The following is a 24,526-nucleotide window of genomic DNA, read 5'->3' as shown; positions in this document are numbered from 1 at the left end:
GACAGATATTGACAGGCAATAAAAAACTACGAAACAGTTTGAAAGAGGATTTGCTGGGATAAAGAAATATGAGCTATACATTGAAGGGCTTGGAGGGATATTAAAGCAACTGTGATGAATGGTAAGTCAATAAAAAAGCAAGAAAGCATAAAAGAGAAATATATAAAACCATTCTTAAAATATGGAAATACTTGACGTTTTCTTATGTTAAAAGAAAAATGTATTAACTTATTTATAAATTCTTTTGTAGTATGGTAAACTATAGAGTATAATGGCCCCAAATTTCCTTGGGGCTTTCACCGGACATCTGCTGTAACTCTGGCGGAATGCAGTGGAAAACCTCAGGCATCCAGTTGTGCCAGGTCCCCGCTGTTTGAGATTTTCTGTGTGGCCGTATAAACAGCAGAACTTAAGACTTCGTCTTACAAGGTCAATGACACAGGGATTCTCTATGTCAGGAATTCCCACTTCCTGGCTCAGTTAAGGCCTGGCATAGGACAGGAGGCCAGTACGCCAAGAAAGATGAGATATAATGGCTTCCAGATGGGTTCAAGTGGGTCCCACTGAGGGATCCAGGTCAGGTAAGCAATCTGGACTTCTAAAGACTGGGAAATCTGGTTCAGACCCTTCCATCACGCTTTGACCAAGAAGATGTGACATACACTCCATTGCCAATTGCAAGGGACATTTGTGTTAAACTGATGCAGGAAATCTTTTTTCACTACTGGATATGCCCAATGCATATATGCCCTGTACATCTTCCCATTCCACCATAAATATGCATCATTTAGAGACCACTATCTGCGCGCTTCAATTCTCACAGTTCCAATTCATGCCACCTCATTAAAACTACTTGCAAACATTGCGAATGACAATGTCTGCATGCACAACTTTAGTGCAACCATAATTGTAATGAAAACCCATACTGTGGGGCAGATTTAAGCTTGGAGTGGGTATCTGGCAGGAACATGCTCCCACGAGTTAATTTCCAGCCCGGCAGTGGCAGCAGGACGCTACGACAATTTTAACCACTGGGCCTCATTTAAATGCTGCCAGTTCACTTCTTGCTTAGAATGGGCATAAAGAGATTGCAGAGTGGCTGCCAGCAGACAAAGATTGAGTGGCCTTAGACCACCCACTGGCTTCCAGATAAGTGGTGGGGAAGGGGTTTTAGGAGAGTGTCGCAGGAGGGAAGGTGGAGTAGTCCTACTCCTCCTAACCCAACTAAGGAAAGTTTTAGGCTTACCTGAAGGGCCTATTCTGTCTGCAGACCAGCTTCTGCCAAGCAGGAAACTACAGCGGCTTCCTCGCTTATGCCCTGGTTAATTATGTAAATTTCCTCTGATAATGAAGCAGTCCATGCCTGAATGCAGCAAGACCTGGATGACATTCAGGCTTGGGCTGATAAGTGGCAAGTAACATTCATGCCACACAAGTGCTAGGCAATGGCCATCTCCAACAGGCGAGAGTCTAACCACTGCCCCTCGACATTCAACAGCATTACCATCGCCAAATCCCCCATCATCAACATCCTGGGGGTCACCATTGAACAGAAACTTAACTGGACCAGCCACATAAATACTGTGGCCTCAAGAGCAGGTCAGAGGCTAGGTATTCTGCAGTGAGTGTCTCACCTCTTGACTCCCCAAAGCCTTTCCACCATCTACAAGGCACGAGTAAGGAGTATGATGGAATACTCTCCACTTGCCTGGATGAGTGCAGCTCCAACAACACTCAAGAAGCTCGACACTATCCAGGACAAAGCAGCCCGTTTGACTGGCACCCCATCCACCACCTTAAACATTCACTCCCTCCACCACCGGCATACCATGGCTGCAGTGTGTACCATCTACAAGATGCACTGCAGCAACTCGCCAAGGCTTCTTCGGCAGCACCTCCCAAACCCGCGACCTCTTCCACCTAGAAGGACAAGGGCAGCAGGCACATGGGAACACCACCATGTTCAAGTTCCCCTCCAAGTCACACACCATTCTGACTTGGAAGTATATCGCCGTTCCTTCATCGTTGCGGAGTCAAAATCCTGGAACTCCCTCCCTAACAGCATTCTGGGAGTACCTTCACCACAAGGACTGCAGTGGTTCAAGAAGGCAGCTCACCACCACCTTCTCAAGGGCAGTTAGGGATTGCCAATAAATGCTGGCCTTGCCAGCGACACCCACATCCCAGGAACGAATTAAAAAAAAGACCCCAATTTGCATAAATTTGAGTGTTCTGCTTGCTTGAGGTGAGAGACTGATCTATCTTCTAAACCCTGTAGGTTAATATAGGAAATGCATGGGATCCGAGAGGGTAAGTAACCGGCTTGTTTTTAACGACTCACCCGCCCATATCCACCAGGCAGGTAGGATTAAAATTTACCCTTCTGTTTGTGCGCCTTCTGCTTCTTACCACTGTCCCTTGGTGCGAATGTGAGGTGTGCATTCTTTAGCCTAGCCTCGTGTTTCTAAGTGTCAGTGGCATGAGTTCATCAGATGGGTGGCTTTTGCACAGAAGCCTCATGGCAGCTAAGTCCTGAGATGGACATTCTGCAGATTGCATTTCATACCCGGCTGCATGGGCAAACGAGCCCAGAGCCCTGTCAGCCACGTGTGGTATTTGAAGTGGTGTGAGGGTGTGCATGAACTGCCATCCTGAGGAGCAGTATCCTGCATGCCCATTTCTGCCATGTCAATAGAACTAGGTACTGTCTCGGAATGGCAACTGATCTGCAAGAAAGCTAATGATACCAATGAGGTTAGTGAAGCCCCATGAGATACACGTCTGCAACCCAACCAATCATTTGACAGCTGGAAGAAACAGCCCTCTTCAATCAGGCATCTTAAGTCACTACTGCAGCATTCATGGAAAAAGCAGAGTGCCCTTAAATACTCTGTCAAGGGGTCTCACCAAATGGCTTCACTGCACTGCAGTCTATCAGAGTATCGCACATGTAGATAATGGACTCTTCTATTTGATGTAGCAAGGCAAAAGGAGATGGTAATTGGACAAGTAAAGAAACAAATGATGGGTCTAGAAGAGAACAGCAGAATCATCAACAGCTGACATCGGAAAAAATGGGGGCAGAGGTTATGATCTGAAATTGTTGAACTCAGTGTTGAGTCCAGAAAGCTGTAAAGTACCTAAGAGAAAGATGAAGTGCTGTCCCTCGAGCTTACGTTGAGCTTCACTGGAACAGTGTAGGAGGCTGAAGACGAGGTGTCAAAGTGAGAGTGGAGCGGAGAATTAAAGTGACAGGCGACCAGAAGCTCGGGGTCATGCTTGCAGACTGAACGGGGGTGTTCCGCAAAGCGGTCACCCAATCTGCATTTGGTCTTCCAAATGTAGAGGAGACCACATCGTGAGCAGTGAATACAGTACACTATATTGAAAGAAGTACAAGTAAATCACTGTTTCACCTGGAAGGAGTCACCTGGGGCCCTGGACGATGGAAAGCGAGGAGGTAAAAGGGCAGGTGGTGCCTCTCCTGTGCTTGCACAGGAAGGTGACATGAGTAGGGGAGGGGGTGTTTGGGGTGATTGAGGAGTGGACCAGGGTGTTGCGGAGGGAACGGTCCCTTTGGAATGCTGAAAGGGGAGGGGAAGATGAGTTTGGTGGTGGGATCAGGCTGGAGGTGGCAGAAATGGCAGAGGTGATCTGTTGAATGTGGAGGCTGCTGCTATGGAAGGCAAGGACAAGGGGAATCCTATCATGGTTCTGGGAGGTAGGGGAAGGGGTGAGAGCAGAAGTGTGGGAAATGGAACGGACACGGTCGAGGACCCCATCAACCACGGTAGAAGGGAATCCTCGGTAGAGGAAAAAGGAAGACATATCGGAAGCACTAGTATGGAAGGTGGCATCGTCAGAACAGATGCGACGGAGATAGAGAAGCTGGGGGAATGGAATAGAGTCCTTACAGGAAGCGGGGTGGGAGGAAGTGTAGTCAAGGTAGCTGTGGGAGTCAGTGGGCTTACAGTGGATGTTGGTCGATAGCCTATCCCCAGAAATGGAGCCAGAGAAATCGAGGAAGGTATGTTCTTATGTTCTAAGGCGAGGGGAGGGTGGAAATTGGAAGCAAAGTGAAAGAAATTTTCCAGTTCGGGGTGAGAGCAGGAAACGGCACCGATACAGTCTAAAATGAAGTGGAGGAGGTGGAGAGGGAGGGAATTCCACAATGTGGGGCCTAGGCAGCTGAAGGCACAGTGGCCAATGGTGGGCAAAAGGACATGGGGGATGCACAAGAGGCTGGAGTTTGGACTGGGGCGGGGTGGGGGGGGTGGTGTGGTGCGGGATTGCACTGTTGGAGGAGGTTATAGAGGGATTTAAACACAAGGATGAGAATTTTAATTTTGATATATTGGGGGACCAGGAGCCAATATGGGTCTGTGAGGACAAAAGGTGATGGTCCAGAAGGACTTGGTGTGTATAGGATATGGGCAGCAGAGTTTTGAATGAGCTGAAGTTTACAGAGAGTGCAAGATAGGAGGCTGGCTAGGGGGGCATTCGAGTAATTAAGTCTGGAGGTGACAAAAGAATATGTATAAAGGTTTCAACTGAAGCTGGGCTGATGTAGGGGTAAAGGCAGGTAATGTTACAGAGGTGGAAGTGGTATTTGTTGTGTTGGAAGATGGGTGAATCCCTGCAGAAATTCCAGGTGCTTGTTCTGTTTATTTTCTGTTTTCTTACTGTAATCCTGCCTTTTTAATGTACTATTCCATTCATATATTTTTCTCTCTCTTTAAAGTTGCCTTTGTATTAATTTCTATTTTATTTAATCTATTTTTTCTCAATGTCCCATTTTTTTTTAAATCATTTTATTTTTGTGCCTAGTTTCTCTTTTTTGTTATTTACTTTTGTTTCATGTATTAATACTTTTAAAGTTTTTTTAATTCCTTCTGTATTACTTCAAGGTTCTTTTAATATTGCCATATTTTTCTTTTAATCTTTTATAGAATTCCTACACAAAATGGAAGGAAAATCAGACGGTAGATTAAGCAACACTGCTTCAGGTAGTCCAAATGGACTTTTCCTTCTTAATGTTGCTATAACATCGTTACAGAGCTACAGTTGGCAAAAAAAGCACCGCAGTTGACCTCCAAAGCAGTTGCTTGGTTTTCCCCACAAGACATTAGATGCAAAACTAGTTCATAAATCCAAAGACACAGCAACATAATACTGTTTTTACAGATTACAAAATTTACAACGGTCATTGTAGACCACTAATGAATTGATAAGTGGCTGAAGTGATAGCTTTTTAATTTATACCAAGGTTCATGGGCTCAGCTCATAGAAATATAGTACAGGTCGACACGGCTTGTACCACTGTATCTGTGCTAGTGCTAGCTCGACATCTGGAGTTATACTTCAATCACATTTCCTTGCTGATATAGAATCATAAAATGTACAGCACAGAAGAATGAGCATATGTAACAAAAATGCAAAGCAGCATAAATAAACATTCTTACCGTTGAATTTCCATTGTTGTCAAAAATGTTAGTGCCTGCAGAAATACAAAAGCAATGATTAACATACAGCATTTTTCTTCAAGGCACAATCAATTATCAGAGGTTTGAAGAATATTCTGGGGCCAATAATACAATGTCTGGTGTCTATTGTACTGAAACATAACAGGTAGTGGATCTTGTATTATCTGGCAATGGAGGCCTCAAGTTTCCAACCCTTCTCCGTGTTCTATGTGACTTGTCTTTCATGCCTAGTGAAGTGGGTCAATGCATAGCAAGCTAGGACCTGGGTAAATGAGTGAAGGTGGTGGTGAGCTGCCTTCTTGAACCGCTGCAGCCTGTGTGGTGAAGGTACTCACATAGTGCTGTTAAGGAGGGAGTTCCAGGATTTTGACCCAGTGACGATGAAGGAATGGCGATATATTTCCAAGTCAGAATGGTGTGTGACTTGGAGGGGAATTTGCAGGTGGTGGTGTTCCCGTATGCCTACTGCCCTTGTCCTTCTAGGTGGTAGAGGTTGGGGAGGTGCTGTCGAAGAAGCCTTGGCGAGTTGCTGCAGGGCATCTTGTAGATGGTACACACAGCAGACACAGTGCACCAGTGGTGGAGGGAGTGAATGTTTGTGGTGGATGGGGTGCCAATCAAGCGGGTTGCTTTGTCCTGGATGGTGTCGAGCTTCTTGAGTGTTGTTGGAGTTGCACTCATCCAGGCAAGTGGAGAGTATTCCATCACACTCCTGACTTGTGCCTTTTAGGTGGTGGAAAGGCTTTGGGGAGTCAGGTGGGTCACTCACTGCAGAACACCCAAGCCTCTGACCTGCTCTTGTAGCCACAGTATTTATGTGGCTTGTCCAGTTAAGTTTCTGGTCAATGGTGATCCCCACGATGTGGATGGTGGGGGATTCGGCAATGGTAATGCCATTGAATGTCAAGGGGCAGTGGTTAGACTCTCTCTTGTTGGAGATGGCTATTGCCTAGCACTTGTGTGGCATGAATGTTCCTTGCCACTTATCAGCCCAAGCCTGTATGTTGTCCAGGTCTTGCTGCATGTGGGCACGGACTGCTTCATTACATCTCCAGCTTTTTCCAGTTCTGATGAAGGGTCCCAGACCTGAAACGTTAACTCTGTTTCTCTCTCCACACATGCTGCCTGGCCTGCTGAGTATTTCCAGCATTTTCTGTTGTTATTTCAGATTTCCAGCATCCGCAGTATTTTGCTATTGTATTGTTGTAGTTGCAAATGGAACTGAACACTGTGCAATCATCAGCGATCATCCCCACTTCTGACCTTATGATGGAGGGAAGGTCATTGATGAAGCAGCTGAAGATGGTTGGGCCTAGGACACTGCCCCAAGGAACTCCTACAGCAATGTCCTGGGGCTGAGATAATTGGCCTCCAACAGCCACAACCATCTTCCTTTGTGCTAGGTATGACTCCAACCTGGTTAATATCCTCAGTATTGACTATCTCCCCTTCCAATTTGGAGTCATCCACAAATTTAGAAATTGTATTTTAGATTCCAAAGTCTAAATTATTAATATAAATTGTGAACAAGTGGTCCCAGCACTGGCTGGGTAGCGGGAGTGGGAGAAGTGAGGAAAGCGGGGCCAAAAACAAAATGGGAAATAAAAGTAGTGGGCTCAAGTCCAGAGTGGCAGCCAAAATGTGCATGCAAATGGTACAAGGGCAGTTCTGGGTTACGTAGGTATGGCAGAGGTTAAGCAAGACACGTTGTAAACAAATGACAGGGAGATAATATAAAGCAGTCCAAAGTTAAAGTCTGATGGCCTAGAGTGGGATGGAGTCAACTTGGAGTGTTTAGGAACCAATGTCCAGGTTCGGAATCAGTTGTGGAGAGAGGATGTCTCCAGAGGCTGTTTAAGGGGCAGAATATTAGCTGAGGTGCTGTTAAAAGATGTCAAGTGGATTCAGAGGGTAGAGGAGAAGCAGAGAGTCAGCCTTGAGCCAAGAAAGGTTGATCCTGGGTCCAGTGACGATGCATAGTGGCCTCAGGTGTTAGCAGTGCACACCCGGGGAATGGATAGATCAACTGAGGAGCATGGAGCAGTGAGAGTGAAATCCAGGACCAAAACCAGCAAGAACTGGGGACCAATTTCAAGGGAAAGGATTCCACTCTGTCAATGTCCAGCTTGTTTATGAACAGCATCATAAAAGTGAATGCTCACCTTCCTGTCAGGTATCACATTGCCTTAATTGTAAGACAGTCCACTATGCCAGCACATTTTCACCCAGAAAGGCAAATGTCCGGCGATCAGAAATACCCTAAATAACCTTCCCAGGACAACAGCTGAGATATAACAAGGTCCAATCATCCACCAAAGTCATCTTAGACACAATTAGCAGCTACAACAACTATTCATGCTAATCTGAGATGTGAGAGTACATCTTGCCTCTGCATGAATCCTTTTGACATCTTCTGCTTCCCACCACAAATGTACCATTGTCTACAAATATTTCTCTACTCAAATCAACTCCCATAGTTCCCATTCAAGCAGCTTCATCAACGCCTCTTCCAAACCCTGCCAAAACACTCTTTGCAAACACAATTTAGTGCAACCATAAGTTGAATGTGAGCTTGTGTATATGCCTCTACTTCTTTCTTCCATGCTTCCCCTTAGAGCAAGGGTGTGATGTTTCAGTGCAGTACTTATGACGAGAGGGGGAAACCAGGGCATTATAGACCAGTTAGCCTAACATCTGTTGTCAGGAAATTGCTAGAGTCTATAATTAAGGATAGGGTGACTGAACACCTCAAAATTTTTCAGCTAATCAGAGAGAGCCAGCATGGATTTGGCTGACATGTCTGACAAACCTGATTTAATTTTTTGAGGAGGTGACTAAAGTAGTGGTCAGGGGAATGTCTATGGATATTATTTATATGGACTTCCAGAAGGCATTTGATAAAGTTCCACATAAGAGACTGTTAACTAAGGTAGAAGCCCACGGAATTGAGGGCAAATTATTGACCTGGTTAGGAAATTGGCTGAACGGCAGGAGACAGGCAGTAGGGATAATGGGTACTCAAATTGGCAGGATGTGACTCGTGGTGTCCTGCAGGGATCTGTTTTGGGGCCTTGACGATTCACAGTATTTATTAACCACTTAGATGATGGCATAGAAAGTCATATATCCAAATTTGCCGATGACACAAAGATAGGCGGCATTGTAGGCCATGTAGGCAAAAGCATAAAATTACAAAGGGATATTGACAGATTAAATGTATGGGCAAAACTGTGGCAAATGGATTTAAATGTAGGCAAATGTGAGGTCATATACTTTGGACCTAAAGGGTACTTTCTAAATGGAGAAAAGCTAAAAACAGTAGAGGTCCAAAGAGACTTGAGGGTCCAAGTACATACATCATTAAAATGTTATGAACAGGTACAGAAAATAATCAAAAAGGCCAATGGAATGCTGGCCTTTATATCTAGAGGACTGGAATACAAGGGGGTAGAAGTTATGCTGCAGCTGTACAAAACCCTGGTTAGACCAAACCTGGAGTACTGTGAGCAGTTTTGGGCACCACACCTTAGGAAGGATATATTGGCCTTAGAGAGAGTGCAGCGTAGGTTTACCAGAATGATATCTGATTTCAAGGGTTAAGTTATGAGGAGAGATTACACAAATTAGGGTTGTATTCCCCAGAATTTAGAAAGTTAAAGGGTGATCTGATTGAAGTTTTCAAGATATTAAGGGGAATAGATAGAGAAAAACTATTTCGGCTGGTTGGGGATTCTATGGCTAGGGGGCATAGTCTAAAAATTAGAGCCAGACCTTATCAGGAGTGAAATTAGGAAACACTTCTACACACAACAGGTGGTAGAAGTTTAGAACTCTCTTCCGCAAACGGCAATGGATGCTAGATCAATTGTTAATTTAAAATCGGAGATTGATAGCTTTTTGTTAACCAAAAGTATTAAGGGATATGGGCCAAAGGCAGGTATATGGAGTTAGGTCGCAGATCAGCCATGATCTCATTGAATGGCGGAACAGGCTCGAGGGGCTCAATGGCCTACTCCTGTTCCTATGTTCCTAGTATTGAGGGAGTGTTGCACTGTAGGAGATGCCTTTCGGTTAAGACATTAAATGAGGCCATGTCTGCCCTCGCAGTGATGAGACATTGCAATTGTGCATGTCATAGGATATCCAAAGTCTAAGGTGTTATTGATGGCACCCATGTGGCCATCAATCCTCTGGATACAATATCATGGCATTTAATAACTGGAAGGGTTTCCACTCCATCAAGCCTAAGTGACCATTAACCAGTAGTCCAGGATTATGTAGGTCAATGCCCACTTTCCAGACAGCAGCCGCAATTCTTTTATTTTAAGGTACTCCTCCATGCCTGGGTTATTTGAAGAAGGTAGACTAGGATACCTTCTAGGAGATAAAGGTTATCCTTTGCACCACTGACTAATGATGCCTTTGGAAGACCCGTGGTTAGAAAGTGAACACAGATATGACACCATTCATATATTTATCAGGACGATTATGGAACTGGTATCTTGTAACAGTACTTGGACAGGTTAGGGAGCAAAGTGCAATATAGCTCTGGCAGGCTTTCCAAAATAAACATTGGGGGAAAAATTCGGTATCGACCATTTTGGTGTGCTAACATTGCCTGGGCCCTAACTTTAGCGCCAGCAAACGCGAAATTGACTTTTAGCGCCCCAAGAAGGAAGTGGAGCGCTAAATCAAGCGCTACACACTTCTCTTAGGACGCTAACGTCGCAGAGCGGGGCACTACTTTCAGAGCAATAATCAAGTTCCGGCGCTGTCAATTAGAGAGTCCTCAGACATATTGGCGCCTTCCAGTTTGTTAAGTCTGTGTGTCCCAGTTATGCTTATTATAAATCACTGGACACAGACCACAAGAATAACTTTTAACAGGTCTTTACTATTTGGAGGTCAGGGCTGAACTGCCCAGCAAATCCCTACACAACGTTTATATACCGGTGTGGTCACCATCGGTATTACAGTATACAGCAGCCAAGAGAAAGTAGTACATCTCTTAAGGTAGTTCTCTTAAGGTGGAACAGGTTACATACACCACACAGTTCTTAAAGGGGAGTTTCAATTATGCGGCACAGCTTATGAACTGGGCCTGCAAGGAGCTGCAAGCCTTCACTCAAGCAACTGATGACTGATCAGATGCCCAGAGAGAGAGAGAGAGAGAGCTGGTTCAGCGACCACGCCTTGGAGGCTCTGGTTACGGACATGGAATGCCGACAAGCAGTGCTCTTCCTGGACACTGGCAGGAGGTCATTGCCACAGGCCTTTAGGAAGATGTGGAGGGAGGTTGCCCGGCACGTGTCGGCCAGAAGTGTGGTCCCCAGAACTCCCACCCAGGGCTAGAAGAAATTCAACAACTTCACTCTGGTGCTCAGGGTGAGTAGATGCTTCAAAAACCTTTACATGCCACCATCTCAACCTCACTCTGTGCACACACTGTATAAACTGCCACATCCCCAACACTCACCCACCAACTATACCCACCTACTAAAAGTGACGGGTATCTCATGCCTTGCATACATTAACAGCCATTCAACTATGGTAGGCTCATCTGCCAAACACATAGCTGCACACTCACTCACATGCTTTCCTTTTTCTTGCAGGCCAAGCTTGCTCACAATAGGAGGGAGCAGCTACGAACGGTAGGAGGTGAGGCGGACCTGCACCCACTTACAGATCTGGCGGAGCAAGTGGGCTGCATCATTGCCGCCCAGGTCATGGGCGCTGTGGACGTCGACCCCCTTGGGGACAACAACGGTATGTTTATCCTCCCGCTCTTCTCTCATACCACTTCCCCCTCACACCACAAGCCTTTCCCACTTTCCATCTAAGTATACTGTCTCCATTCCTTGCTCCCTTCCTGCCCCCTCCCCTGACCTTAACCCCACTCTTATGCCTTTATGCTTCCAGATAATCAGCCACCACATGACCAGCCTGTCCCTCAGCCTCCCAGTGGCAATGACGCAGGAGAGGAGGAGGAAGAACAAGCCAGAGCCTCACTGCCCGTGTCCCCTGAAGGTGCTAGGTCCAATAATAGGAGACGCGGTCGCTGGAGGGGAGCCTGGTACATGGGCCTGATGTGGGTGAAGTTCCGGCATCCAGTGGGCTCCAGCAACACCACGAGGAAAAGGAAGCTCGGGGGCCATCTCCCCGGAGGGTGAGTTCACGCACACGTGTTCTGCTGCACAGGACTCAGATGAGGACCTTGATGTGTAGGCGATGACCAGACGGGCGATGGGCATGCACACCGAGCTCATGGGTGCAATGGCAAGGGTGTCCAAGAGTATGGATGCACTGGCTAGGAGCTTAGAGGAGTCTGCCTCCAGCATTGCACTCATCTCTGTGCACACCATCGAGCCCATCCTTGGCAGTTTGCAGAGGATGGTCGACTCGCAGAGAGACCGTGGGGACCCAGAACTCATGCCGCGTGTCATGGGTGAAGTGGCAGCAGCTATTGCAGCACAGGCCGAAGCAATGCAATGTGCTGTAATGGAGTCAGCGGTTGCTGGCATGCAATCTCAAAGTGCTCTCATGCAGTCTCAGATTGATGCCACGCAAGCGCTGACTGCTGCCATCATTGCTGGTCACCCACAGTCCACCGGGGATCTTACGGTGCCGCAGCAGGCCAGCAATCTATGCTCGAAAAAATTGTTCCGGATGCTGAGGGTCTGCCCCGGGGGAGTGGCAGTGTGTCGGTCGAGCAGGAAGGTGCTGTCCTCTCTCAGGATGACAGCATTCCTGCTCCCACCAGTGCCACTCCGCCATTGCACTTGTCGCAGCCTGTAACCCAACCATCACAGACTACTGCCACAAATGCTGAGGTGCTGCCGTCTGTAGCCGGGCCTTCCAGGCCCAGAGCTGGTTGAGGGCGTCCTGCAAGGCCATCTGCAGTCTCTGGCTCCCAGACTCAGCAGAATTACAGAGGAGTAGTAGGGTTGGGAGGGGGGGAACTCCAAAGGGGAGGGAAATCATTGAAGGGGAGTAAAGAATACTTTATTAGCAAATGGGGGTAGTGTATGTTAATAAATTGACGTGTTTGTAAGTATATTGTTGTGTTTATTTATGAATAGTTGTGTTCCATAAGAGAGAGTTGTGTTCGATAATAGATTGTTAATTTGACGTTGCACATTTTGTGATGTTTCTCATTTGAACTTTGCCCGGTGATAGGAGCTGCGAGGTGGATGTAATGATGTGGTTGTGCTGCGCAAACACCATGTGATACCTCATTTATTGGAAGCGGTGTATAATGAGGTGTTCACGAATGGCCCTTGCAGAAGCAAGATTGAGTGGCTCCCTCCTCTGTTGCTGCTGCTCCTCCTCCTCTGCCTCTTCCTCCTCCTCCTCTCCCTCTTCCTCCATCTGAGGTGGACCTGAAATGGCTGGGCCCTCAGAATGGCCAGGTTGTGCAGCATTCAGCACACAATGATGAAAAGGGAGACTCGATCAGGGGAGTACTGCAGGGCTCCTCCAGAGCGGTCAAGGCAGCGGAACCATTGCTTTAGCACCCTGGTAGTGTGTTCGATCAGATTTCTGGTAGCGCTATGGCTGTCATTGTATGCGTGCCCAGCAGGAGTGTTGGGGTTGCAGAAGGATGTCATCAGCCAGGTGGCAAGTGGATAACCCTTGTCTCCGAGCAGCCGGCACCAAGCTTCGTGTAGTGGGTGGATCAGTGCTGGGACTGTCGCAGGATGAATGCATCGTGGCTGTTGCCAGGATAGCGGACATTGATGGCGAGGGTGCACTGTCTGTGGTCGCACACCAACTGAACGTTCAGAGAGTGGTAGCCTTTGCGGTTGTATTGGGATGAGGTGCCCGCTGTAGTGTATGTGCCTTTAAGAGCCCCAGGTGTGCTGTAATGCCGGTAATGGCCACTCGGGCTATATAAGCCTGTATATTGTGTATATCCGTTAGAACCCCCCCCCTCCCAGACTTTGCTTAGTAAACACCTATGAACCAACTCCTGTCTTCAGTGTCTTTATCAACACACGGACACTACAGTGGCGACGAAGTGGAAACGGACTTACCTGCAATTCGGCAGCACCTCCAGGACATCGATTCCTCGGGCGTCCAGAAGACTCAAGAAAGTGGGAGAAGCTGTGGTTTCACCAGCTGGCCAAGCTGGTGGCAGGTACTGCGCTAATCCTTCCTGGGCGTCAGGGTGGGGCTCCAGCGGCTGGCTCTACAGCTGAGACAGGCAGCGAAATCGGAGGCAAGCAATAACGGACTGGGAGGGAGCACTCGGGAGACGGCCGGCGCGGCAAGCAGGTCAGCGTTCAGACCTGCAGAGAAAGTCCGGCGGGAACGAGTCTCCAACTGTAAGCAAATAATTTTTTTTTTTAAAAACAAAGAACGGAAACCGCGGGAAAAAGCGTTGTCATCGGCAGCAGCGGCGGGAAAGCGCCATATCTTTGCTGCTGAAAAGAAAGAAAAGCGCGGGAAGCGCCATTTCTTTTCTGAAATGCCTAAGTCTGGCAATATTGATGCTTTTGATAGCGAAATAGAGGATTGGACCACATATGTGGAAAGAGTAGAGGTATATTGCACTGCAAATGGAATAGAAGATGAAAAAAAAGCTTCAGTACTGCTGAACCTAATGGGCGCAAAGGCATACGGGCTGTTACAAAATTTAATCACTCCAGCCAAACCAAAGGACAAGAATTTTAAAGAAATTGTTGATACCCTGCAGGAGCACTTAAACCCAACACCGCTGCTGATAGCGGAACGATTCAAATTCTTCAAGAGAAATCAACACAAGAATGAAAGTAACGCTGATTACCTAACCGAATTAAGAAAACTATCAAAGTACTGCCAATTCGGGGCAGGACTAGCAGATTATCTTCGAGACAAATTCGTTTGCGGTCTCCTAAGTGAAGGAACACAAAAAAGGCTGCTTTCTGAAAAAGATTTAACATTGGACAAAACTTTCAGTATGGCTGTATCATACGAAGCAGCAGCAAGAGGAGCTGCAGAGATACAACAAAAGACACAGGACTTCGGCACCCATGAAATGACACAGGGTTTCGAAAGATGTTATCGCTGCGGCAGATCCACCCATAACCAGAAGGACTGCTGGTTCAAGGACAAAGCATGCAGGCAATGCGGAAAGATTGGACACATTGCACGGGTATGTCGATATGGACAAAATAAAGCCACAGACAGAAAAAAAAAATCAATAAAGGAAAGTACAGGAAGGTACAAATGATGACGGACAGTAGCTCCGAAGACCAGAAGAGCGATAGCGACTCCGAAAACAAGAGACTAAGCTGTCTCAAATTACATAATGTACTTGCCAAAGATGATTACCAAACCATTTGGGTTACCCTCACGATAGCAGGGTCCCCTGTTAAAATGGAGCTAGATACAGGATCAGCTCTAACCGTAATAAATCGACGGGATTACGAGAGGCTATTTTTGCATATACCTCTAAAAGACACATCCATTATCTTAAAAACATATACGGGGCAGAAAGTATACCCCAAAGGAAAAATAAGGGTGCCTGTTGTATACAACGGCAAAGAAATACAAAAGTTGTATTTATACATTCTACAAGATGGTGGTCCACCATTGTTGGGACGTGAATGGATCAGAAAGATACGTTTAGACTGGCACTCCATTCAGGCACTGACGGTGACCAGTAAGAAAATAAACAATGATGACATCATACCTGAACGATTAAAAGACATCTTGGCCAACGCCAAAGAAGTGTTTCAAGAGAAACTAGGAACCTTGAAAGGCATCACCGCCTCAATAAAAGTGGAAGATGCAGCAATTCCCAAATTTTTTAAGGCAAGACCGGTGCCATACGCAATTCGTCCAGCAGTCGAGGCAGAGCTGGAGAATTTGGAAAAGGCAGGCGTATTATCCAAAATAGATTGGAGCGAGTGGGCAACACCCATCGTTCCAGTCATGAAAAAGCATTGAATAATGATAAATCTGAAGAACAGAGAAAAATTCGCATCTGTGGAGACTTCAAGGTGACTGTAAACCCGGTCCTTCACACAGTACAGTATCCTCTTCCGAGGATAGAACATATTTTCGCCTCACTATCTGGAGGGAAACGTTTCACCAAAATTGACTGGGCACAGGCATATCTACAGATGGAGGTTGAGGAGGCCTCTAAAAAGTATCTCACGATAAACACACACAAAGGCCTGTACCAGTACAATCGACTGGTTTTTGGAGTAGCATCAGCTCCAGCTATCTGGCAAAGAGCTATGGAGCAAGTCCTGCAAGGGATTCCGGGGACTCAATGCTACCTACACGACATCCTTGTAACAGGAGAAAACGACAATGAGCACCTTGCCAATTTGGAGCAGGTGCTCACTAGGCTGAAAGAACGGGGCCTACGAGCAAATTGCCCCAAGTGCGAATTTTTCCAAAATCAGGTATCATATTGTGGCCACATAATTAATAAGGAAGGATTGCATAAGTCACCTGAAAAAATTGAAGCGGTCATAAAAGCCCCAGCACCTGAAAATGTTTCACAATTAAGGTCGTTCCTGGGATTAATAAATTACTATCATAAATTTTTACCGAACTTATCAACTCTTCTCCACCCTCTTAATGAACTTCTACAAACAGGAGTGATTTGGAAATGGAACGAAGACTGTAAATGTACCTTCCATAAATGCAAAGACTTAATCACATCCGAAGAAGTTTTGGCTCATTACAACCCATCACTGCCAATCAGACTGGCGTGCGATGCATCCCCTTACGGCATAGGAGCAGTATTATCCCATACATTCCCTGATGGCTCAGAACGGCCGATAGCTTTTGCGTCACGCTCATTAAACTCAGCTGAGCGTAACTATGCCCAAATCGACAGGGAAGCACTCAGCCTGGTATGGGGAGTGAAGAAATTCAACCATTACCTACACGGACAAAAATTTACCTTGTTGACTGACCATCAACCCCTCATCTCCATATTCAACCCTAAAAAGGGTGTTCCCATTATGACAGCACAAAGGCTACAGAGGTGGTCCCTTTTGCTAGGGGCACACCAATACAACATAGAATACAAAGGATCAAAACAGCATGGGAATGCTGACGGTTTATCGCGCCTACCATTGCCAATGGTAGAAGAGGCACCTACAGTAGACCCAGTAGAGATGTTCCACTCTACCATAGTGGAATGTCTACCAGTAACAAATTCTGCCATTGAAAGGGAGACAAGAAATGACCTGACTCTCTCACGGGTCTACGATTTAACAGTGAAGGGATGGCCAGCACATGGCGAACCACTGTTGCCAGCATTCTCGCAAAGAAGAGGACAGCTGTCAGTGTGCCAAGGAACCTTGATGTGTGGATCCAGAGTGGTGATTCCACCCAAACTTCAGGATAAAGTGCTAAAGGAGCTTCACGAGGGGCATCTGGGTGGAGTGAAAATGAAGAACCTAGCTAGGGCATTTGTATGGTGGCCAGGTATCGATGGAGACATCGAAGAAATGACCAAGAGCTGCCTAGGATGCCAGAAGGTCCAAAACGCTCCACCACAAGCCCCTCTACATCCATGGGAGTGGCCCTCATCTCCCTGGCAAAGGGTGCACATCGACTTTGCTGGTCCATTTATGGACTCAATGTTCTTAATCGCGGTTGATGCACACTCCAAGTGGCCGGAGGTAATAAAGATGTCCTCCACCACCACGGAAAAAACCATCACAGTATTAAGGACCATATTTGCCAGGAATGGGCTGCCGGAACAGATATGTTCTGATAATGGACCGCAATTTGTGTCCGAAGAATTCAGAAAGTTCTTAAAAAACAATGGGGTTAAGCACTACACGTCCGCCCCATACCATCCCGCCACCAATGGATTGGCTGAAAGGTTTGTCCAGACCTTCAAGAAGGCCATAAAGGCCATGGGTAATGAAGACATAAAACTTCAGCACAAGGTGGATAACTTCTTATTCGCATACAGGAATGCAACACATATGGTTGCCAACCAAACTCCCGCCATGATGTTCTTCAATAGAAACCTAAGATGCCGGCTGGATTTGGTCAAGCCCAACATCAGAAGGGACGTGGAGAACCGGCAGTTTCAAGGCATGAATGAAAGGCCAACTAGAACCTTCCAGATAGGTCAACAAGTTTTGGCCCGGGACTACCGTACCGAGAAATGGCAGCCTGGAACTATCTGCACACGACTAGGACCACTGATGTATACCGTGGACATCGGAGAAAGCATAATAAGGCGCTATGCTGACCAAATCATAAAGTCATCCAAAAAGGGACAACCTACACCACAACTCTATACGTCTAACGATGAAGTAGAGATACCCATATCTACCTCCGATCCGGTGATACTGGAACCCGATGAACCCAACACTGGCATTCAAGCCGAATCAGCCTTGCCAAAAGAACCTACTACACCACCAGAAACTACTACACCCCCGAGGCGTTATCCGGACCGAGTCAGGAAGCCTCCTGAGAGACTGACTTATAATTAATTAACTACAGCAATGTGTATATTATTTTTCTTATAACATGTAATTAATAATTACTTAAAATATGATGTACTGGTTAGCTAAAAGGGGAGGAATTGTAGCGTATGTGCCTTTAAGAGCCCCAGGTGTGCTGTAATGCCGGTAATGGCCACTCGGGCTATATAAGCCTGTATATTGTGTATATCCGTTAGAACCCCCTCCAGACTTTGCTTAGTAAACACCTATGAACCAACTCCTGTCTTCAGTGTCTTTATCAACACACGGACACTACACCCGCAATGCCACATGGGTGCAGTCAATTGCGCCCTGACCCATGGGGAAGCCTGCCATCCTTGCAAAGCCACATGAGCGTTCATCCTGTTTCTCTCTGGTCATGGGGAATGAGAAGTACTCCCTTCTCCTTCTGTAGAGAGCGTCTGTTACCTCCCGGATGCAGCAATGGATGGTGAACTGCAAAATGTTTGCAATATCCCCTGTTGAAGCCTGGAAGGAGCCGCTGGCATAGAAGTTGAGAGCGACGGTGACCTTAACTGTCACTGAGACATCCTGGTCCTGAGCTGAGGCTGGAGGTCTGGCTGCAGGAGGTGGCAAAGCTCTGTGACCACCTCCTTACTGAAGAGGAGCCTTATAAGGCACTGCTCCTGAGAGATGAATGTAGGAGAAGTGCTCCCGGAAAACCCATGGAAGGTAAGGCCTCCTGTTGAGAGCCCTGTTGGCCCTCTTCCCTCTGCCCACATTTTTCAATCTTTCTCTCTGCCTCCGACGGTGATGCTGGAGGGAGAGGTCCAGTGCCAGTACAGCCCCCATTAAATGATGGAGATGTTGCACGATCAAATGTAACCCAAATGAAAGTGATACATTTTTCTCAGCCAGAATACTCCTTCAAGTTGAAAACGGTCAAATGGGTCAAAACGCCTGTCTGTGTGTCAAACTTACAAAGCGGCATTGTTTGCCGACAAAAAACCCCCCCAGAAGTTGACCCCTGTAAGATTTCGCAATAATTTTGCAGCTCCGAAGATTAATTTTTGATTAAAGAATCCCTGGTTGATTTACCTTTAAGAAAAATTTCAGGGATCAAAAATGGCCATCAGACCGCATGGCCGAAGACAAAGGACTTGGAAAACAGCTTTCTGTGTCTGTGAGAAAGGTTCAATGGAGCTGCCAATCAAAGGGGAGTTCCCACCCCCCCCCGCCGCAGACAATCGATATGTTTACAGAAACTGCTACAAGATGTTTGCACAAAGGATTAACCACTTGACTGCGGTTTCAGCCTGACCACAAGAACAATGGCTAACAATGGCTTCTGTTTACACTAGCCTCCCAAGCTGTTTACATAGCAATCACAGAAAGACATGTATTTTTCAAACCAGGACAGCTCCATTCAAAACCCATCAATCATGAATGGAAATACATTCAAAGCTCAGCACAGACAATTGAAGAGACATTTAAACTGAGAAAAGGAACAGTTTAAAATGAATGGGTGATTCCTCCAAACCCATTACTGGACAATGGGGCAGTTGGATCCCTTTTGTTTTAGCCCAGAAACATCCGGATCTGGGCGGGCCCCAAATGGGGGTATAAAAGATAGCTTCCCAGCTCTCTCTCTCTCTGGCCTCGCCTCCATGTGCCTCTACAGCGTGGGAGCCTGCCTGAGGAAGTAGAACACCAGCAGTTTACTTTTAAAACACTGGGGTGTTTTTTTACTTTGGGGCAGTGAAGATCTAAGTTCGCAGGGCACGGAGCAGGCATTTCCAGTGGTGAGCATATATTTTTCTGGCCTTCCACAAGGCAAGTTAGGATAGGTATAGGGGTGGGAATTAAAGGGAATTTTGTTAAGAACTGTGATTTTAGTCGATCTTCCCTCGTTGTGTCCGTTTCTCCTCCCCTATTTAAGTAAGACAGTGTTGCACCTAGCAGAGAAGTGTTATAGTGAACACTGAATTCAGTATTTAAAACTGTATTAAAAGGGAGTAGCTGTTTCAAAGTACTGTATTTAAAACTGTATTAAAAGGAGTGTTGCACCGAGCAAAGAAGTGCTGTGGTGAATGCTGTTAACTGTTTTTTTTAAGTAACTGTATTTAAAGTGCTGTTTTTAAGTAAAAGCTACTAAGCTAAGGTGCTGTAGTGAGCAAAGTGTTTCTAAGCAAAAGGTGCTGGATTTAAAATAAAGTAGTGTTGCACTGAGCAGGGAGCGCTCTAGTGGACACTGAGTGTACTGCGTGTATTTAAAATAAAGTAGTATTGCACTGAGCAGGAAGCGCTCTAGTGGACACTGAGGGTATTCACACAGAAACACACACAGAAACCCCACAGTGCAGATAGAGGCCATTTCGGCCCATCGAGCCTGCACCGACACATGTCCCACCCGATCCCCGTAACCCCACGTATTTAATCCCCCTAACACTAAGGGTCAATTTATCATAGCCAATCAACCTAACCCGCACATCTTTGGACTGTGGGAGGAAACCGGAGCACCCGGAGGAAACCCACGCAAACACGGGGAGAATGTGCAAACTCCACACAGACAGTTACCCGAGGCCGGATTCGAACCCGGGTCCCTGGCGCTGTGAGGCAACAGTGCTAACCACTATGCGTATTGCGTTAAGCAAAAGTGTTGTACCAGGCATAAGGGCTATATCGATTTTTCTAAGTTGTTTCTTTCTTTTGTTTTCAATAAATACTGGTCTGTTTTGCACCCAAACCACGAGTCACGTTGTTTTCTGTCTACATTGCTACCGAATAAGTCTGGTGGTCAGAACTCAGGAATAGGGGAGCGCTTCGAAACCGCAAGGGGGTCCCTGGAGCAGCTCAGAGGCTTCTGACTGGCCAGAGACAAATAACCCCAACCCCGCTAGCGTGTGCTAATTCCTTACAAAAGACCCCTTTATATAGCGCTCTTCCAGTGCTCATCCAACTGCAAACCGCCTCCTGTACCTGTCATTGCTAATGGCAGGTGCTCAGGTAATTTCTGAGCCAGGGCGTTGCGCACCTGGATGACGTCATGATCTCCGGGCGCAGATCGTGGCGCTAGTGGTTACTGCTGCCGCAAACCTCCAGCTCAATCTCGCGGCTGTCGGTACTAGTGCCGCGCCCGGTCACAAAGCTGGTAGCGCCCCGTTGGCGCCCCCCGGAGGCGCTAACTTGAGGCATAAAGGTACCCAATTTCTCCCCCATTGTCTGTTGCATTCTCCACCCTTTTGCCATCCAAACAGACCTAACAATGAAGAGGAAGCCCATCTAGAAACAGTACCAGAGAACACCAAAAATAACCATGAGAATGTCACTGTAGAAACAGTTTTTCAGCTAGAAGTATGATATATAAGGCTCGCATAGAGGAGGCATTCAACTAAGTGGCTGGTCTGCCTACTTTACAATCATACCTTCTCATATGTACACTACAAGGCAGGCCAAAACACCACTCTCAATATTGTCATTTGCATTACCTAAACTGCTATGGAACCCCTATCTTTGTATCTTCTGCTACTGCTCTGGAAATAAAGTGTAACTAATTTATTTCCTTAAAAGTGATCAGATATGTTGTCAGTATTTTACCCTGGTGAATCCCTTAGTGATTATGCATGTCTTCTAGAATCTATTCTAGTAATACTTCTAGGTGTTTTCCCAGTGGAACGGGTAAGCGAGTTGGCTGGCTGCTGGATCTCAAGGAAGCCTCTCGAGACTGATGTGGCCCTCTGCTTCCTTGTGCAATTTCATGGCAGGGCTCTGTTATTGATTGCACCTTAAACCTACCTATTTGGTCACCCGTCTTAATCTCTGCTTTGGCTCAGCGTCCATTTTTTTCCTTATGCCTCTGTAGAATGGCTCGATCTTTATCTAAGTTAAAGGCACTAAATAAATATACGCTTAATAAGTTGTTATTGTGCAATGTCCACTGCTGTGGTGACTGCCTGGTCAACTTTGGAGCCAGGGAGCTAGATCAGTCCGATATGGCTTCACCCGAAAAGACAACAAGCTTGCCGCTGAGCACTCAATTTTTTCAATTCAATTCAATTCAAATCGCTTTATTGGCATGACAAGTTACATCTTATGTTGCCTCAGCATGTCCAGTCATCTGTGTGGGAGCGGATCTCCAACACCGCAGTGAGGGCAGTAAAGTCCTACATAAAGGCTGTCTTCATTCAATCTGGAATCATGTTCAAGATGGACAACACAGCCTACTGTAGGTTGGAATCCAATTCCTCTACAGTAGCGTTCACTCTGCCTAGGATCTCTGTCACTGAGGCTTTATGGCAGAGGCCTGTACAGATGTCACATTCTTCATTATGGAATCACAGAATCACAGAAACCCCACAGTGCAGATAGAGGCCATTTCGGCCCATCGAGCCTGCACCGACACATATCCCACCCGATCCCCGTAACCCCTACACCAACACATATCCCACCCGATCCCCGTAACCCCACGTATTTAATCCCCCTAACACTAAGGGTCAATTTATCATAGTCAATCAACCTAACCCGCACATCTTTGGACTGTGGGAGGAAACCGGAGCACCCGGAGGAAACCCACACAAACACGGGGAGAATGTGCAAACTCCACACAGACAGTCACCCGAGGCCGGATTCGAACCTGGGTCCCTGGCGCTGTGAGGCAACAGTGCTAACCACTATGCCACCGTGCCAATGTGGTACAAATAAGCCTTCCTGCACAACTGCTAGGTGTGGCAGGTGGACTCCTCCAGTCATCGCCATAGCCAAAGCGGAGTGCTTTGTGCAGCCTCAACCGATTCCATAAGGTGATCATGCTCAGATAAGAACCTTCTTTTATAAGCAGGTCCCATGAGGTCAGAATCTCTTGGCTCTGCAGCTGAGGAACTCCTACACAGCCATCTCCAGTTGCTTCTCCTCAGTGAATCACCTAGTGCTCTCTACTTCAGCTCACTATCTGTCCTGGCACATACAATAGGTAAAGTGCTGGCTTCTTCAAAAGAAATGGTGAGCTGCAACTGCTGTTGAGAGCTTTCCTGTGGGAGGGCGGTGCAGTCCTCTGTGCAAAAGTGGGTGACCTTCCCCTTACAGAAATAGAAATGAAAAATGTTAGAATGCTTCGTGCATGACACTCTTTCATATTTTACTGACATGGCAAATATGTGTCACGGTGTTGCGCTTGAGTGTATTCAGTGAGAGAGAATACGCAGAGCAGAACAGGAGGATTCTACTGGCCCTTTCAGCTTAGCGGCAGCCTCCAGCTTTACTCTGCCTGACTCCCTCTAATGCCAAAAATGTCAAGGATTTGCAAGGTGGTCTCCTCAAAGGCTTGATGCTACATGGCCCTCCTCCAATTCTGGTCTGCTCCCTTCTGTTATTTACTGGCTTGTCCTGCAAGTAGAGATGAAGGGATTGAATTTCCATGAGGGTTCTCCCGATCATACACTGTAACTTCAGCGGAAGATCAACGTAAATCCCAGAGCCGTTTACTCCATTTCTCTGGGGTTGTCGTGGATTTTTTGCCGAAGCAGACAACTGGGTGAATCCCTGTGGAAATTCAACTCCGGAATGTTGAGGTGCTAAAAGTGTCTGAAGCACATACAGTGACACCCAAGTGAAAGTTCCAGCCCATCATGCGTGCGAGTGCAAGAACATGCATGATACAGCTAGATTTTGTTGAATTAACGTTTTTGTGTGAAGGTGTCTGTCTGCCAGCAGTTTCAGTGATAGGCTGCAGCTGAAATTGGTATCCTCCTGCAGTAAGAGTGAACTCAAGGTTGCCTGAGGCTTTGGAATGAAACAACAGTCAATGTGTAACAGTGTGCAAGAAACACTTTGTAACAGTGTGCAAGAAACACTTTGTGGGTTGTACTGTTGGCATTTACTTGGTACAAGATACTGGTGGGTCATCTTACCGTCACTATTTTCTTCAGGTCTGAAAACTCCTGCCAGGGGCTGTTGAGAGCTTTCCTGTGGGAGGGCGGTGCAGCCCTCAGTGCAAAAGTAGGTGACCTTTCCCCCGGCAGAAAATACAGAGCGTCTGCCTTGGGGAGCTACATTACAGGTCTTGAAGCGCAGTGCCAGTTTTCTTTGTAGGCGAGTAACAAAGTTAGCAATTAAAGTGTAAGCAGTGTCCAGGTTTTCATAATTACAACCAGCCAAGCAGCTCCTCACCTACCTCGGTGGGTTTATGAGCGGGCGGATATCCCAGTGCACACCATCTGCGCAGCTTAGCACCACCAGCGGTAGATGGGCCCCAACAACCCACACCTACCCTATCCACCCGTCCACATGCCACCCCTCACCTTCCCTCCAGCCCACTTCAGTCCATCCCACCTCAATCCAGCCCTCCAACCCCAGCCCTCCCACCAGTCCACATCCCATCCCATCCCACCTGTCCCCTCCAGCCCACCTCAGTCCATCCCAACCCAACACCCGTCTACATTGTATCCCACTCCCCCAGCCGACCCTAACTTCCTCCCACCCAACCCGAGCCCAGCCCAGTCCCCCAAACCCATCTGCGCAATCCCATCCCACCCCCACTCCTCCCCTCCATTCCATTCCACCCCAGCCCTCCATCCAGTATCCCACCCTTGGCCTCTCCCACCCATCCACATCCCACTCCCCCAACCCACACTACTCCCA

At 46.9% G+C, this 24,526-nt stretch overlaps 1 protein-coding gene across 1 annotated transcript in view; it reads right to left on the bottom strand.

Annotated features, from left to right (window-relative positions):
* LOC147112787 (calcium and integrin-binding family member 4-like) overlaps nt 1-23,876 on the bottom strand; it is an 89,844-nt gene extending 65,968 nt beyond the window's left edge. The window contains exons 1-2 of the mRNA XM_085997404.1: nt 23,797-23,876; nt 5,463-5,497 (exon numbers count right to left, since the gene is read on the bottom strand). Coding sequence (XP_085853530.1) covers nt 5,463-5,476 — 14 coding nt within the window. The 5' untranslated portion in view covers nt 5,477-5,497; nt 23,797-23,876. The remainder of the gene's footprint in view (nt 1-5,462; nt 5,498-23,796) is intronic.
* Nucleotides 23,877-24,526: the final 650 nt, after the last annotated feature.

The sequence above is a fragment of the Somniosus microcephalus genome, chromosome 9 (assembly GCF_052327205.1).
Source record: "Somniosus microcephalus isolate GS21.2 chromosome 9, FLI_Smic_1.0, whole genome shotgun sequence".
NCBI classification, from domain to species: domain Eukaryota; kingdom Metazoa; phylum Chordata; class Chondrichthyes; order Squaliformes; family Somniosidae; genus Somniosus; species Somniosus microcephalus.
Note: the sequence above shows the minus strand (reverse complement) of the source record. Positions and strands in the feature narration are given on the sequence as shown.